Raw genomic sequence first — 15,367 nt, 5'->3', positions numbered from 1 at the left:
TTAGGAGTCTCAGTCCCACTCATTATCAGTGGAACTTCAACTCTCTGAGGGGTTGAGTGCTTTTGAAAACGGGATGTGGTCTTTTGAGTCACATACAGGCTTCTGAAAATGTTACCCTGCTTGGCCACAGCACAGAGCAGCACTCGCTGGTCCCAGTGCTGTCAATCACAGCAGAGAGGTCAAGGATGGAGCAGCTCCCAGCGATTACTGCCTTATGAAGCTCTCCTTTTCCTCTCTGCAGAACAGTCCCTCATGTTGAGTGCAGACATGTTGGCTGGGAATGAAGTTGTGGAGAAATACAGATTTCAGTGGAGAAACAGAAACAGAGAAACTTGTCTGGAGAAGGTACCAGTGTTACCTTTACATTTTAATTAAAGCCAGGAAGAATAGTTATTTTCCTCTCTGATTAAAATGGTAATGGGAAAACAGGGCTGTAGAACTGCTAAGGCCATCAGCAGTAGTGTTCCTGTTGCTGCCAAACAGCCTCCAGTTTCCCAACTGGAGTGAATTTGGAATCTCACCTCCAGATGGGTGTAAGGCACACCTCAATTCCATTTCCTTTAGCCCAATCCTCACACTTTATTTCTCCTAGATTCCACTTATCTGGTCTCATCAGAAGTGCGTGATAAGCCAATTGTGATCCATATTTTTACATAATAAATTACCCCAAGATCCCTCTCAAGATCTTTGTCCTTCCCGCTCGTTAAACAGCTGCTGTCCATTAAGAGAAGCCGTGGTGGTCTGATCCACGTCCGAGATCCATGGCACCTGAAGCATGGGCTATCCAGCACAGCTCCAGTTCCATTCCATACATGGGCTCTGCCAGCAGCAAGTCCCCAGTCAACAGGGGTGAGACAGGAGTGAGCGCTGGGCACCGAGTCAGAGAACTCTGTGGGCCCCTGCTCCACCTGAGAACATCCTTTTGCCATCAAAGAGCCCCATTTCACACACTGGTTTTAGAGCTGATCTTCATCTATCCAGATGGTTTTACGCTGCTCTTCTCCAATCTTGTCCTTTATTGTTCTGATAAGGTCTTCAATACTGCTCCATGCATCTGCCTCTACAGAGGCATAAAGACACGGCAGCTCTTCCAGTTCCTTCTCCTTCAGACGGCACATACGTAAAAACTCATCTTCAGCTTCTGGCTTTGGCAATAACTTCCTGTACCAAATGAGCAGACCGAAAATAAATGTCTCACATTGGAAGTGAATCCTGTAGTCCCAGCTGTCCCATCAAGAATTTATTTTCTACTGATTATATACAAGCAATAAAACTATATACAAGCAAGAATATAGCTACGCCACGTCTATCCCTTCCACTACCTCCATCTCACCCCCAAGGAAAAATATTTGCTATGGGGAAACAATTTGAGAGGACTGAATGTAGAGAGAGTGCAAGCGTTTATGAACTTCCCTCTTACAGCAGCATTACCTGAAGAAATGCTGAGGGATTACTAAACATAGAGAAAAACACACGCTGAGGCCTCGCCCTCCCCACAGTGCTCATTGCTACCGGGGAAAGGGAAAGAATGCAAAGTGTAGGGAATTCCTCCTTTCTCCCATTGTAAGATTTCAGGGAGGAGCTGCTGAAGGAAATGATGCGCATGCAGACACCAGGCCAAGGGAAATAGGGCCCGTGTTCCCCTCGGCGATAACATTATTCGGCTCAAGAATTACTCGCTGAATAAGACAGAATATCGAATACGCAAAAGGTTTGCTATTTTACCTGAACCTCTTGATGTTCTTCTCCGAGACTCTGATAAAAAGAACAATGGGATATATCTTGGCTTTGATTAAATCCTTTGTGCAGCTTATTCCGGCTTCCAGGAGACAATGCTTATTCTAAAAACAAAGTCACAACAGAGTCACAAAGAAACATTTGCAGCTGTAGAATCTTCAGATAAAGGTACCCGTACCTTATGGGGTCAGCTCAAAAGCTCTGCTTTTACCACTGTACTGATTTAAAACCTTCAAATCAAATATACATTTGAAGTCCCAACTCCTCCTACTGGTTTACAGTCAAATGAAAGTGAAATGTTTAAAATAGAAAGGGGTTGATCTAAAACTGAAGAGCACGGTAAAACACAAGTGGTACACGCATACACAAACGCTCTTTGTTCAGAGAGAACATCTACTGCAACTGCTCGTGAGAGAAAAAAACACCCTTTTAATTCTCCCTTTTTTCCATGCTGTGCATCAAACCTGCTCTGCTTGATATGAGATCTCTGTCTTTGACATTGTTATCTCTGAGCTGTACCCCCCTGTGCCTGTGTTTCAGGCTCTCCTTCCCTTTGTCTCGCTTCTTGTATCTCTCACTCTCTCACGCACTCAGAGATACTTACGATATGAAAAGGAACTGAAGGAGGGATGGAGCATAGAAAACGAAAGGATATTTTGCTGCATCAATGTGAGTCATCGCAGGGAATGAATAGGAATACAAAAAGACGTGGCTGAGGATGAAAAAGAAAGGGAAAAGCAAGAGCACAAATAAAGGCCATGTGAGGGAATAAACATAAATCTGAGATTTAAGGCAGGCAAGAAAGAAGACAACTGCAAACCAGCGAGTCCTTGCTCAGAAGAAACACACAGTGCAGACAAATACAGACAGGCTGCCCAATGGGCACAGCGCACTCCAAGCACCTTGGCAGTGACAGCCTCGATATTGGCAGGTGCGATGCACTCATATGTGCTCAGATTCTTCTCTCTGCTGAAGATGATCGTCTCCGTCCTCTGCCTCCTTAAGAACTCTTCCTTTGTTACAATATCTGGTGGGAGAAGTGGATAAGGACAAAAAAAATAAATCAAGATTACAACAACAGTACACCTGCAAAGCTATCCAACAGCACTTCAGCTGGGATGTAAGAGTGGTTCAGGGAAAGAAGATGAGCAATGAATTGTCTTCTTAACAGCTGCCTCATTTCTTCCATTGAATTCAATTAAAGCTTAATCTGATCACAGCTGAGCACCTCAGCTATATCTTCCACCAATGAGTCCTTGGGCAATTACCACAACACTATGAAGGCATTAAATTAAAACAGTAAATACAATTCCAGCACCTAATATTACGCAGTAACATTTCAGGGGCTGATGGATGCTGAGAAGTGCTTTGGAAAAAAAAAAAAAAAAAAAAAAAAAAAAAAAGCAGGTCTCTTCAGCACAGGCTCCTAAAGTATGGATTTAGTGTTCCAGCATTTGTGTTTAAAGTTTCAGAAAAATTTGGCTTAGGTTGCAATGCGTGATACTGGTCCCCTTGTGAATTGCAGCTCTACATCAAAGCTTTTGTTTTATGTTGCAAGACAGGGAATATTTATTATCATACTTAACTTTTTAGTTTCTCTGTCTGGATGACTGTAGGACTGCGTACGATGCACTGGGTATTCAATATTAGTGTAAAAATGAAACGTCAGCTGTGTTTAATGCTGTGTTGTATACAATCCTGCCCTACAGCAATCACAGTGCTGCATATTGCTTTAATAGTAAATACTTAGCATGGAAGCAAATCAGTCTTTCAAGCAGATCAAATGCACAATCTTCAAGCCTTGGATGAGATAGAAACATAAAATCGCTCTAGGGAAGATATTTCTCATAATAGTGAATACTAGAAACAAATTAATCAAAATTTCACATCGCCTAGATATGCAGTATGCAAACAGTATGCAAACAGAAAGAGCACTCACAGCATTTCAATCTCTGAGGGGCATCCTAGCAACCACGCAGCATACACATGGATAATATTCACAGACACACAATCTCATAACTGTGCATTGGCTGTTTCAAAAACATTCAGATATCTCAGGCTTTCTCAAAATGCAGGAACTGTAGTTACACATCATTCTAATGTGACTTCGGTACCTCAAGCAACTTCCAGAACTGCATGCCCCTCTGTGTGTACATATGGATGTTCATATTTCCAACACTGCAGGTTGGCAGTCACGGGCCTCTTTTACCCCATTACCTGGCTTGCATATGTTGAATTCCAGGGCACCTCCGGAGTTGAGAAGCTTCTGAACCAAGGACTTGGCAAGCACAGTGGGGGTGAAAAGAACGGGGCGCCTGCGCTCACAGTGGATGGGTCTCACCAAGCTGTAAGGGATCAGCCTCTTGTTGATTTCACTTTTGGAATCCAAATCTGAGTAGAGAACAAGATATTTATACTCTGATTTCTTCTCCGTCAGTATTTGGAGAGAAAAAAAAAAAGAGAGAAATGTGTGAACCAGAAATGACATGGTTAGTCATACCGGTCCTTCCTTCTCTGATGCTTTACTATATATCCAGCAGTATGATGCCCAATTTAATGTTAAATAATTCGAGTGCTTTTTGCTTTCAAGAGATTATTTCATGGTTTAACAGGAGACTTGCTGGGAGAATCTTTCTGCTTATTAGCTCGTTAAACGTTTTGGACAAAGAGCAAGAGAGAACCTAGGAAGAGCTGCCAACAGAACAGGAAGCTTGTGAAACTACCATTACTTTAATTCCATACCTTCCAGTTTATCAGGCAAGGGTTTCTTTGCTTCAGATGAGGTCCGTGCCAGACCAGAGGGCCAGCCAGTGACGATACGAACTCGCTCATTGCTATTCATACGCTTATATTTGTTTTCAGACCTGCTGACAAACTGAAAAGGTGAACGAAGAGATTGGACCCTCGTTTCTTACATTCCTTATTCTCCTAGGCATTCATCAGCCCACACTTGTTATCTACGAGATCTGAATTACTTACGTCTATCAAAGACAAGACTCCATGGATCTGTTGACTGAATTCTAAGGCTCTTTAAATATCATAGATCTGATTCAGAGCCTTTGTTAATGCCCTTTGGGATTTCTTATTTTGTTCTCTGCTCTGAAGAGGCATGCTCTTCTTTTCCTTGGCAGAGCTCCCTGCTATCACTAGTCCAAGCCACTGATGTATCCACATCTGCACACACACAGTATGTGCACAACAATGCTGCAGATTATAGACACAGCTCTGCCCCTTCTTTGTTGTACTGCAGAGACTTAAAGCCCTGTGAGGACAGGCTGAGAGCTGGGGCTGTGCAGCCTGGAGAAGAGACGGCTTCAGGGAGACCTGAGAGCAGCATTTCGGTTAAAGAGGGGCTCTAAGAAAGGATGGGACAGATTCTTGAGTGATAGGACAAAGGGAGAGGCTGACTAATTCAGTTTTTTCATATATTAAACCTCTTTTGGATAAGAAGACATCCTGACACAACTACCCAGGGTAGAGTTACCGGGGAGACGAAAGTAGCCTAAGAATGCCTGCTAATCTCACCTACTATTTCAGACATTCCACTGAATTTAAACTTTTTTACCTGTAATATTTGGCCCAAAAGAAAGCTTGCTCTGGACAGACGAGGGCTGGTTTTTGGGTCACTCTGTGGGGCAGGCTCCTCAGGCTGCAGCGTATTCTAGTAAAAAATAGCACAGTTTGTTGGTTTGTTTGCTTGCTTGTTTTTAATCACACCAACAAAGACCAGAATAAGCAAAAGCAGTTAATTCATATTACCAATACAACAATGACTGATTCGTAACTACCCCAAATACAGTGTTCTAAGCAAGCTATGTATACTATGGCCTATGCTGAGAAACAGTGCTTCTTGCACCGCCCTTCCACATTCCTTTCTTCCCAGGAGACTGCACTCCACAGTTTATGATGGAGGTGATTTCTGCATCAAGAAAGAGCAGGCAGAGCTTTTGCTTTCACTGACAACACTGCCAGCACTCCCTGTCCTTCTGGTGAGTGAGGCCTGGAGGACAGCAGGAATGCATGGCACTTAACCCTGGCTGAAATCAAACACTGCAGCTGCAGCATCTCTCTGCCAGTGTTAGAAGCAAGCACGGCTCCCAGGTTCTGTTAGAAGTTCTAGAAAGAAGCTCTGGTAACTAATATACCAATAAGGTGGTTTTTGAATAGGTAGAATTCTTTGGGCTAAAGAAAGAATAAGTACTGAAGGAAAAGGAAAGATGGGCAGTCCTGGTGTGTTTGGAGAGCTGGAAGTCCCACTTCTCCCCATTGCATGTAGGTTGGGAAAGATCTTTCTAATTAGAGACAGTAATAGTGTTTTGGATTAGACACTTGTTCACAGTAAGAGAGAAATAATTCAGATTACTAACACCAACAACACAGCTTCTTCTATACGTGGATGTGAAGGTGCATTAGAGACGTACGGGCAGAGGAAAATGAAAGGCATTGACTATGACACAGAACAGATATAAAGCATATGACCTCATAGCAGGAAGGGTTAGAAGTGTGCAGAAGCTAGGTACATTGCCAGGGACAATACCATTTAAAGCAAACAAAGGTCACCCACTGCCTGTGCAATCAAAAACTACAGAGAGCCCAAACAGGAACTCCTGTAAAATTAACGTAACAAACAACAAATAGCAGTGGAGAAATGGATGTTAAGGAGACTCTGGAGGTACTTACCCGGAGAGCCCTCAGGGTGTTGTGTGAGCTGTCTGTCTCATCTTTGCTTCCTCTGTGCATCAGCCGCTGCAGCTTCACCAGGAGAAGTTGCTGGGCTCTGCAAGAACAGAATCACACAGGTCAGGTTAGTTCTGGAGCCACTCAAAGGCTGGACTGCAGTGGATCTGTGGTTGAAGAAAAGATTAAATAGAAACAGGAATGAGGACTGACTAAACCACACAGTAAACACAGGAACAAAATAACAATCAGGACTGCAGTGCTGTTGAGGATTAAAGAACCTCCATGATGTATTTTCCTCGGCATCTGTTCGAGAAACCCACGTTATTCTTTCAGGTGAGCTCTGCCATCTCCTTTCTAAAGCCTTATACCTCACGTTACTGTTTAACGTCACCAAGTCTTATCCCAAGAACTGAGGAGTGCACACCTCTCCTATAGCAGTTATTAATTTCCTCTCAGCTGCAGCCAGTCCGTGCTCACCTGCTGTAGCTGGGAATGGTCCCCCTCTCCAGGTCCTTGTCTGTGAAAGGGTCGACTCTGGCACAAAGCCAGTCGCATCCCCCGCATGTCCCCTGGTACATGGTGTCAAGAATATGAACAATCTCATCACATTTCACTGATAGGGAACAGCAGTCCAGCTGGCTGGAGATGTTCAGATTCAGGCGGATGTGAAACGAGTCCCCCGATGCGATAAGCCCATCTTCCAGCTCAGAGAGCAGCTTCCTGTAACCTGCAGCAACGAAGGATGGGACAAAGCATGACACGCTGGGCAGCACCTCGGTATTGCTGCATTCTAAGGTTCCTTTACCAGAAGCACAGCACAAACTCCTGAGGCTCCTCCAAGAGGGGCTTTGTACTTCTGGAAACACTACAGCAAGGTTATGGGGCTGCACCTTAATGACACTAATGGAGCTCTGGCTCAGAAACAGGTCATGCTGCTGGTAGCAGAATCCTTGGGGATCACAGAATCATAAAGGCTGGAGAAGACTTCTAAGATCATCTGGTCCAACCATCAGCCCACCACCACCATGCCCACTGACCACGTCCCTCAGTGCCACATCCACACAGTTCTTGAACACCTCCAGTGTTTGCCAGTTCAAGTGGTGACACCACCCCTACCTGGAAAAGTAACTCAACATAGCTAAACCCTATCCTATGTAAGTACACAGTATAACTAAACCCTATATGTAAGTACAGTGATCTATTCAGCCAAAATTCTCTAGCTAGCATTAAAAAACAAAAACCAAACCAAAACAACAAAAAAAATCTTAAAATTCTTATGCACCAGTAAAAAAAAAAGATGGATTTTGGAATGCAATTTTTGATCCACGACTCCAAATTATCATTGCCAGCCTTGAACACTACGATCAAATTCCATTCACTGCACACAAACACCAGCTGTTAAGGATATGATAAAGACACAAAGGAAATGAACAGGTAAATGCTAAATTGGCTTCAGCTGGATAAAGATGATTCAGCTCACCACACTGTATTACAGAAAACAGTACATAAAAATAATTTTGTGTTATGCGAGTCATGTAGTTGCTGCTCCACCATGTCAGTCCTTCAGGGCCTTGTAGTGACGAGCACATGGGCTATTTTGCTTGCAGTTACATAGCTAAAAGCTGGAGCAGTTACATAGAATTGCCATCATTAACACTGGTAGACATGCTTCAGATTTATACCAATATAAAATATATCCTGGTTCTGTTATTCTCATCCACACTAATTAGTACAATAGACCTGGGGCTATTTGAGTCGAGAAATACCTTCGGTCTTACCTTCGTGATTTGATTTATATTGGAGCGTTACTGGACCATGGCACCTCTGAATTGTCCAGTGGACTTCTTCCTTTGTGCAAGTATCCAAGGGAACACTCTGATTTTCCCCTTTGATGCAGCCCTCCAACTAGATATGAAAGAAATATTACTCTCCGGTGTGGGTTCAATGTCTGAGTCAATTATATTGGGATTTTTTGAAGCGGCACAAACTTTTTCTGATAAAGCAATCCAGATACGCTGCTATCAGGATGCAGATTATATTCCAATTATTTAGTTTCTTTTCTCTCACATAAGGACTGCTGGCAGTCATGGACTCATACTGCAGCTCACTGACAATCCTAATAGTAAGTAATTAAGGAATACATATATATATTTTCTCCTTCAGCGGTACTTTAATAGGATAAAGATTGGGAGCATTGGCAATGGAAGGCAAACTCTAAGCAGTGAGCAACTTAGCTAAAGCATCAATGGACTGCTTACATGATGCTGGGGACAGACTTAGGAGTCACTGTGCCGAGTTACATAGCACAAACTTCCTTTCAAGGTAAGAAACTACTGGGAAGTTGAGAGCATCTCCAATTCTACTGTTCTCAGAGGAGCAGTACACAGCATTTAAAGAAAGCATCAGCTGCTCTCAGCTCTTCCATACTGAGTTACTCTGAAGTGCAAAGGTATGCGCATGTGTTGGACAACCAAAATGCAAACACTATCTTCCCATAATTTCAGAGTCAAAACCAGATCTTCTTCTGCAAGAGTCATACAGTTTGCCATTAACGCAAAGTGAAAGAAGATGCAAAAAGATGGTACTGTGGTGAGGATGCATGCAGGAAGGTGTGCTGTGTGTTGACTGTTCTATGCTTACCAGTAGGAGTTGGTGTCCTTCCCGAAGACCTGCTTTTTCTGCCAGTGATCCTGATTTGACAGAGCTAACAAAGCTCCCTTTGTCGTTACCTCCTATAAGAGTGATTTCTGAATTGAGAGTATCCCCATTCAGTGTTATGCGCTGGATGGTATGGCAGGAATTCCTGATGCGTCCCACAGATGTGACAGAGGGACGAAAAGGTCTGCATTGATGAAAGGATGAAAGAGTTACATGGCTACCTCACCTTTTAACTACCAATCCTGAGTCAAATGCGTGCACGATAAATGAGAGACACAGAAGTAAACTCAATCTATCCAGCACTAGAATCTAAGGACTCTGAAAGAAATCCTTATTGCTGTGTAAGTTCTGCAGAAGCTGGATAGCCTCAAGTACACTGACTGGATAACAAGACCACAGGGATAAATTTAAACCTCTACAATGTTTTGTCAGCTTTGAAGTTTTTGAAATTTTAAGATGACTTTCACTGGATTACAGGATATGAAAGTAGTCCAAAATAACATGCCGTGCTGCTATCAGTATAAAGAAATAATGACTTAACACAGCACCATGGGATCTTAGTGCCAAGTGACAATTTGTGACACGGTATTCCTGCCACTGAATTGTATCTTCAGTAACTAATAGTTAAGTGGGGGGTGTCTCCTACAGTAACCTCTCCCCTTAATCTGTGTCTATGGGAGGGAAACTAAATACCTTTCCAGAGAGAACTTTCTAAATATGGAGTTGACATGTTCCAGGTCATAGGCATCCAGGCCTTCCGACTGATGGGAAGAGGAAGAAGAGTGCACCGAAGGAGCTCCATGTGAGTGCCTGTCATGACTGTCATCTGAAAAGCGTAACAAAACAAAACAAAACAAAGAGTCCTAGATACAGTGGTAAAGATGGAAAAGATGAATATGGAAGTTTGATTCTTCCTAGCCAAAACCGAATGACAAAATTCCTGATGCAGAGAAATGACTCCTTTGTACAGATTGTGGCAAGGAATGCCGGTCTTGCTTACTAGACCTTACCTGATCCTACAGAACAGCTTGGGTTGGAAGGGATCTTTGGAGGCTGGCTAACGAACCCCTCAGCTCAAAGCAGGATCATCCAGAGGACTCTGTCTGGTTTCCTTTGTGTATCTCTGAAGATATGCAACTTGAACTATGATCTCCTCAACCTCTCTGGACAATTATGTTCTATTGTTCGACTGCTCTTGTAGTAAAAAACAGCTTTATTTTACTTTTTAAATGGAATTGTTTGCACCCCTCTTTTCTTGTCCTCTCGCTGAGTAGAGCCACACTCTCCTCAGTGCAATCTTCTTTATGCTTTCCCTTCTCAGTTAGATGCTTTCCTTATTTTTAGGGTCAGAGGTCTTCTTTTCAACCCTGAAACCTCAAAACTGCATTCTTATCTATTCATTCAGTCCAATCCTTTCAATTCTCCATGAATAACTGCTTCCCTGTTTTCACCACTGGTTTCTTTTTTGCTTATTTGTTATAATGATTTGATTAATTTTCCTCAGACTGTGTGTCCTATTTTTTTTAGACTGAGTTGATTACTGGACAGTCTCTGTAGCTGATGAGCTCATCACATCTCACAATTAAACTATTACATTTTGCTTACCATCTAGCTCCAAAGCATCAAATCCAAAGCTGTCATTGTCCTCTTCAACCACACTGAAATTAAAAACAAAATGTGAGATAACAGAAGAGAGAAAAAAAAGATGTTCATTTTCCCACTTCCAGCACGTTCATTAAAGCACGCTGTTAAGTTGCAAAGCCATTTAAATAACTGCTTGTTGTACTTTCCATCCACAATGACTTGCAGGTCCCTCGTGAAGCTGATATACCCCATACGTGGCTCCAGGTGAAGGGTGAATTTCTATAGTTGGTTTGGGAAGAACCAGCTATTTTTACATGGTGCATAAGCAAGGAAATAATGTAACTTTTCCTACATCTTGAACTACAATCTCACTTTTTTTCCCCCAAAAAACTGAGATCAGATGAACTGTGAAACCTGCAACTTGGCACAAGGGTAGCAATTATTTCGGATTACGTTCACAAATCTAATTTTTTTGTGGACTAATTATCAAGTTATAAACCACACTGAACTTCTGGGCACAGTCTCAAGGTAACCTGAATTTAGTGCTCAATAGCTTAACAAACAAAAGCCACGTTCAGACCTTGCCAAGCCGGGTTGCCTTTTCCCCCCACTGATAAGAGGGCATGGGGCACAATTCAGCAGCACAGCCACACACCTGCAGGGAGGAGCATCCTCTTTGCAGCGTCTGACGATGGAGTCGTTTCCTGGAGGCTCAGGAGTGGTAGACATGATGCTGTCATTGCGATTTCTCAGGGTTTGCTTTTAAAAAAAGCGGCGTGCAAAAGAAAGGACACCTGCATTAAATGTGCTATCATTTCTAACTTACAGGAGCATTATCCTGCTAGCTTGCTCGTAGTGCTCTGCGCTGAGAAGCACATCCCTCTGTAAGAAGAATGGATTCTCTGCTCACAGATGTTCTGTACAAGAGCATTTGTGTTCATATGCTGAGTGTTACAGCTCTATGTACGGAATGCTTGATGGCACTGAACCTCATTCTGTGACACACAGCTGGCTGATTTACTGAAGGATTTTAACTTCATCTGCAGACTGTGTGATGCACAGCTGATATATAGGTGGAAGAGAATGAAAAACAGACTGTGTGTGTGTGTATGTATATATTTACACACAAATACAGTAGGAATGAGGAAGTAAAACACGTATCTCCATATATTCCATTAATAAACTAGTACATTGGTTTGGAGTTTAAACTGCAAATTGTACTGCAGGGAAGACAGTTAAGTGATCAAAACATCCAAAAGATATTCCAAAGAATATTCCTAAACCAGCTAAACTTATTACAAGTGGCAGGGAGTTCTTTCCTGGCTATTCTCAGCTATAATTTTAATCTCCTGGGGGCAGCATTTTTCACAGCATTCTAGAAAGATGTTTTGTTCTTTGTTACTAACACTCTGCAAGAGCACTCTCTCTTCCTGCTTGTCCTGCTGTGTCAGTGCTCACATACGTATAATGGGATATCTACCTTGAGAGATCAGGGGGATACAGCAAGCAGGGAAGAAATGGTTTGGCTATGGCGTGCAGAAACTTCCAGCTGTGATCTGCACCCCTCTTCTCACTGCCTGTTACTTACAAATGGGGGAAGCTTCAGAGGACTCAAAAAAATAAAACCAACAACCAAAACCTGAATATTTGCTTGCATTACAAAGCATCTTTTGAAGAAAATCTCGTCTTTCTAACAGCAAACATGAAATGGCATAAGGACACAGTGAGAGGTCATAAATATCTAAAATCTTTTTAAATAAACAAAGTCCAATCCTGTGATTTTGGAAAAGGCTGCTAACACAGTTCTAAGAACAATTAAATTGCTGGTAAAACAATTAAGCTTCTGATAAGGGGCTCGGGTCGGGTCACAGCCAGGCAGCCAGTGAGGTGACAACATGGGGCTGCAGAAGCTCTCAGCCACACCAGGAAAGGAGGTCATAGCAGGGAAGGGGCATCTGAAGGCTCCTTACAATTTTGCTGACTTCACAGCTGCTGATGGAGTTACTGATGGAAACAGAATTAGAGGAACTAGTGTCCGTGCGGCCATTGCTGGCATCAGCCCCATCTTCATCCTGTGCTCTGACTGCTGCGCTCACAGATGACAGAGAAAAATAAAGACACCGAGGAAAATTAGGTTAGATCACTTCCAATACAGAGTCTTTCACAGATTTCAACAAGGCTTACAATTATCTTTCCACTTCAGTTTGTCTCGCTTTCCATCCTGCGCTGCGCAGGGGCTGAGGGAGGCACTGGAGCCCTTTTTGCTGCCCACCCAGCTCCCCCATCAGCAAATGTCCTTCAGCCCTTTCCTCTGCTTTTTTTTGTTAGCTCCGTGAGTACCCATTAACAAATTTGGAAGGTTGTTTTATTAATTCGTTAATTATTTGTGTTGTATCCCCATCATCTGGCAACCCACGGGTTGTTTTAAAAGACCAATGCTCCCAACCATGCAGCTGCAGGCAGCCCCAAGAAGCACAGCATGAATTTCTTGACAGACCCCCTCCCACCTTCAGCACCTCTGATTTGGACAAATTTTGCCATTATTCAATACTAAATAAATACAACATCTTGCAGCAGGAACCACGTTTACCTTCTTATTTTGTACAACACAGCACATAACAAATGAAGGAAGTGCTGCTTAAGACGTTTGTTTGGAGAACATTGTTAGCTAAGTAAGAGGAATTAGGAGCATACAGCAACCAATTTGGTAACTTGCAGCTGGCTGGCGGGTGGGTCAGCCCTTCCTCCAGGCCATTGCAGTGTTTTAGATTTAAAATGAATTCCTTTTTGCTGAAGGACAAATAAACTCATTAGAGAATCACTAGACTGGGGTCTCTTCGGCTCGAAGGATCTTTCCAACAGCAAAAAGAAAAGAGTATAATGATTTTTTGTACAAGAAATACAATATAGCCTTCACAATTTTGATGAGATAAAGGGAAAATTAAGTAAACAAAAAAGTTAGGCAAGTTATGGGATGTAATATTGTGTGTCTGTGGAGGTTCCTTTGGATGGAGAGGTTGATCAGGTAGAGCACCCGACTGCTTCAAATTATGACATTGTTTACAGTGAGAAGAACTGTTTTGCTGTCTTGAGCTTAGTTAAGAGTCTCCTGGGTCACAGTGTTTGTTAAAACAACTTAAAGAGACTGAACAAATGAGACAAAGCAACAGAAAAGGAGTAAGGACATAGGTGCTCTTTCTGACCTTGAAACTCTGATGTTCTGTTCGTGCTGACAGGGGATTTAGCTCTTGGATTTATCTAAAAAGACAAAAACAAATGCAGGATATTTGCCACACACTGTAAAACAGATATTTTCACCCCTTTTTTTTTCACTGTTGTGCTGCAAGATATTTGCCTTCATTTAAACAACAGGACTCCAAATTTTGAAGATATTTAGGTCTCTAAATGCCACTGCCACGAATGGGAGTTACTTAACTATTTTTAAAGTCTGGCCCAAATGCTTTGCAATTTCCAGATTCTGCTGAGGAAACAAAGAGACAAAAGGTGAAGTGGGTGCCTTGGGACTGGCTTCAGGCAGCTGTTAATACAACAGACATCCTTTTGGAGCATGCAGTGTACGAAATGCAGCTCCACTGCCATAACTAATAACAACAGTCGAAGCTCAGAAAGGTTATGAAGGGCAGGGAGAATTCAAATGCAGATGAGAGTGAAGAGAAGCTCAAAACTCCAAATGCTACCTTGTATATATGTATTTTTTTATTTTTTTTTTTACAACATGTGAGTATAGTATCAGATAATAACAGCATAATAAATGCAGCCAGTTGGGGAAATCTTAGACCTAACACATGCTACCTCTTACTTTTCTGTGAGAGGAAATTGCCATAATTTAATTCTAAATTAGACAGTTAATTTGACTCAAATTTGTGTCCATTCTTTCTATTATTCCTTCCAGCTGATGCAAGCTTTTCCACCCGTGCTTCGATTTCCACCTTCAGTTCCTTGTGCTCTACACTTTGGGCATTATATCATTTTTTTCACTCCTGTTAAGGAGGCAATGAATCAATTTATTGACAGTGCTCTAAGAACGTGAATGAACAACAGAAGCAAGAGGGAGAAGGGACAAAAAGTGGTCAATGAAAGCTGATTATATCTGCTCCTCAAGGCATAAATCACCACAGGGCAAAAGCTTATACAAATCCTATTTTTATAGCACAGCAGAGGCATAACCACAATGTTTCATGTATTTTAGTTCTAACAGTCCCTGCACTGAACCACCCGATATTAAGACATACCTGGATTCCCTTTAGGTTCACTCTTCTCTTGAGTCGAGCTTGATCAGGCAAGAAGAATTTGTTGTCTTCTGGTGAGTCTTCTGATGTGGAGGAGTCATCTGCTTCCTGACCATTGGCTTTTGGGCTAGAAGTGCCAAAGGTCTGGGAGATAATAGTGATGGGCAGGTTGCGTGGCAAACTCTGAAGATCAGAAGGAAAGACTTCTGAGAAGGAGTTTGGTACAGCTCCTTATGACTCCCCTTAAGAGCAATCTGACAGGACTTCCTGTGTGCTGAGAGCTTCAGAAGCTCATGCAGAATGTGGCCCAGTCCCAGATCAATAACTCCCCACATCTGTTTTCTGTTCAGTGGAACACGTTCCTCAAAAGAATTCATGGTTTCTACCCCAGTGCAAAAATTCATTCCTTTTGCATTTCTTTCCCTTACAATTCAAATCAGGATGTGAAATGCCAGCCT

The 15,367-nt window shown here is 42.5% G+C and overlaps 1 protein-coding gene across 5 annotated transcripts in view; it reads right to left on the bottom strand.

The window, feature by feature from the left end:
* Window positions 1-349: 349 nt before the first annotated feature.
* CARD11 (caspase recruitment domain family member 11) overlaps window positions 350-15,367 on the bottom strand; it is a 40,044-nt gene continuing 25,026 nt past the window's right edge. For all 5 annotated transcript variants that reach the window (XM_090151193.1, XM_031606876.2, XM_031606875.2 and 2 more), the window contains 16 exons: window positions 14,913-15,092; window positions 13,863-13,917; window positions 12,630-12,745; window positions 11,315-11,418; window positions 10,681-10,733; window positions 9,769-9,901; window positions 9,058-9,259; window positions 8,196-8,322; window positions 6,895-7,144; window positions 6,418-6,514; window positions 5,303-5,398; window positions 4,480-4,612; window positions 3,955-4,128; window positions 2,640-2,764; window positions 1,726-1,841; window positions 350-1,161 (listed from right to left, as the gene is read on the bottom strand). In XM_090151193.1, the coding sequence (XP_090007319.1) occupies window positions 957-1,161; window positions 1,726-1,841; window positions 2,640-2,764; window positions 3,955-4,128; window positions 4,480-4,612; window positions 5,303-5,398; window positions 6,418-6,514; window positions 6,895-7,144; window positions 8,196-8,322; window positions 9,058-9,259; window positions 9,769-9,901; window positions 10,681-10,733; window positions 11,315-11,418; window positions 12,630-12,745; window positions 13,863-13,917; window positions 14,913-15,092 (2,166 nt within the window). In that variant the 3' untranslated portion in view covers window positions 350-956. The remainder of the gene's footprint in view (window positions 1,162-1,725; window positions 1,842-2,639; window positions 2,765-3,954; window positions 4,129-4,479; window positions 4,613-5,302; window positions 5,399-6,417; window positions 6,515-6,894; window positions 7,145-8,195; window positions 8,323-9,057; window positions 9,260-9,768; window positions 9,902-10,680; window positions 10,734-11,314; window positions 11,419-12,629; window positions 12,746-13,862; window positions 13,918-14,912; window positions 15,093-15,367) is intronic.

This window comes from Phasianus colchicus, chromosome 16, assembly GCF_987193195.1.
Source record: "Phasianus colchicus chromosome 16, bPhaCol1.hap1.1, whole genome shotgun sequence".
Classification (NCBI taxonomy): domain Eukaryota; kingdom Metazoa; phylum Chordata; class Aves; order Galliformes; family Phasianidae; genus Phasianus; species Phasianus colchicus.
Note: the sequence above shows the minus strand (reverse complement) of the source record. Positions and strands in the feature narration are given on the sequence as shown.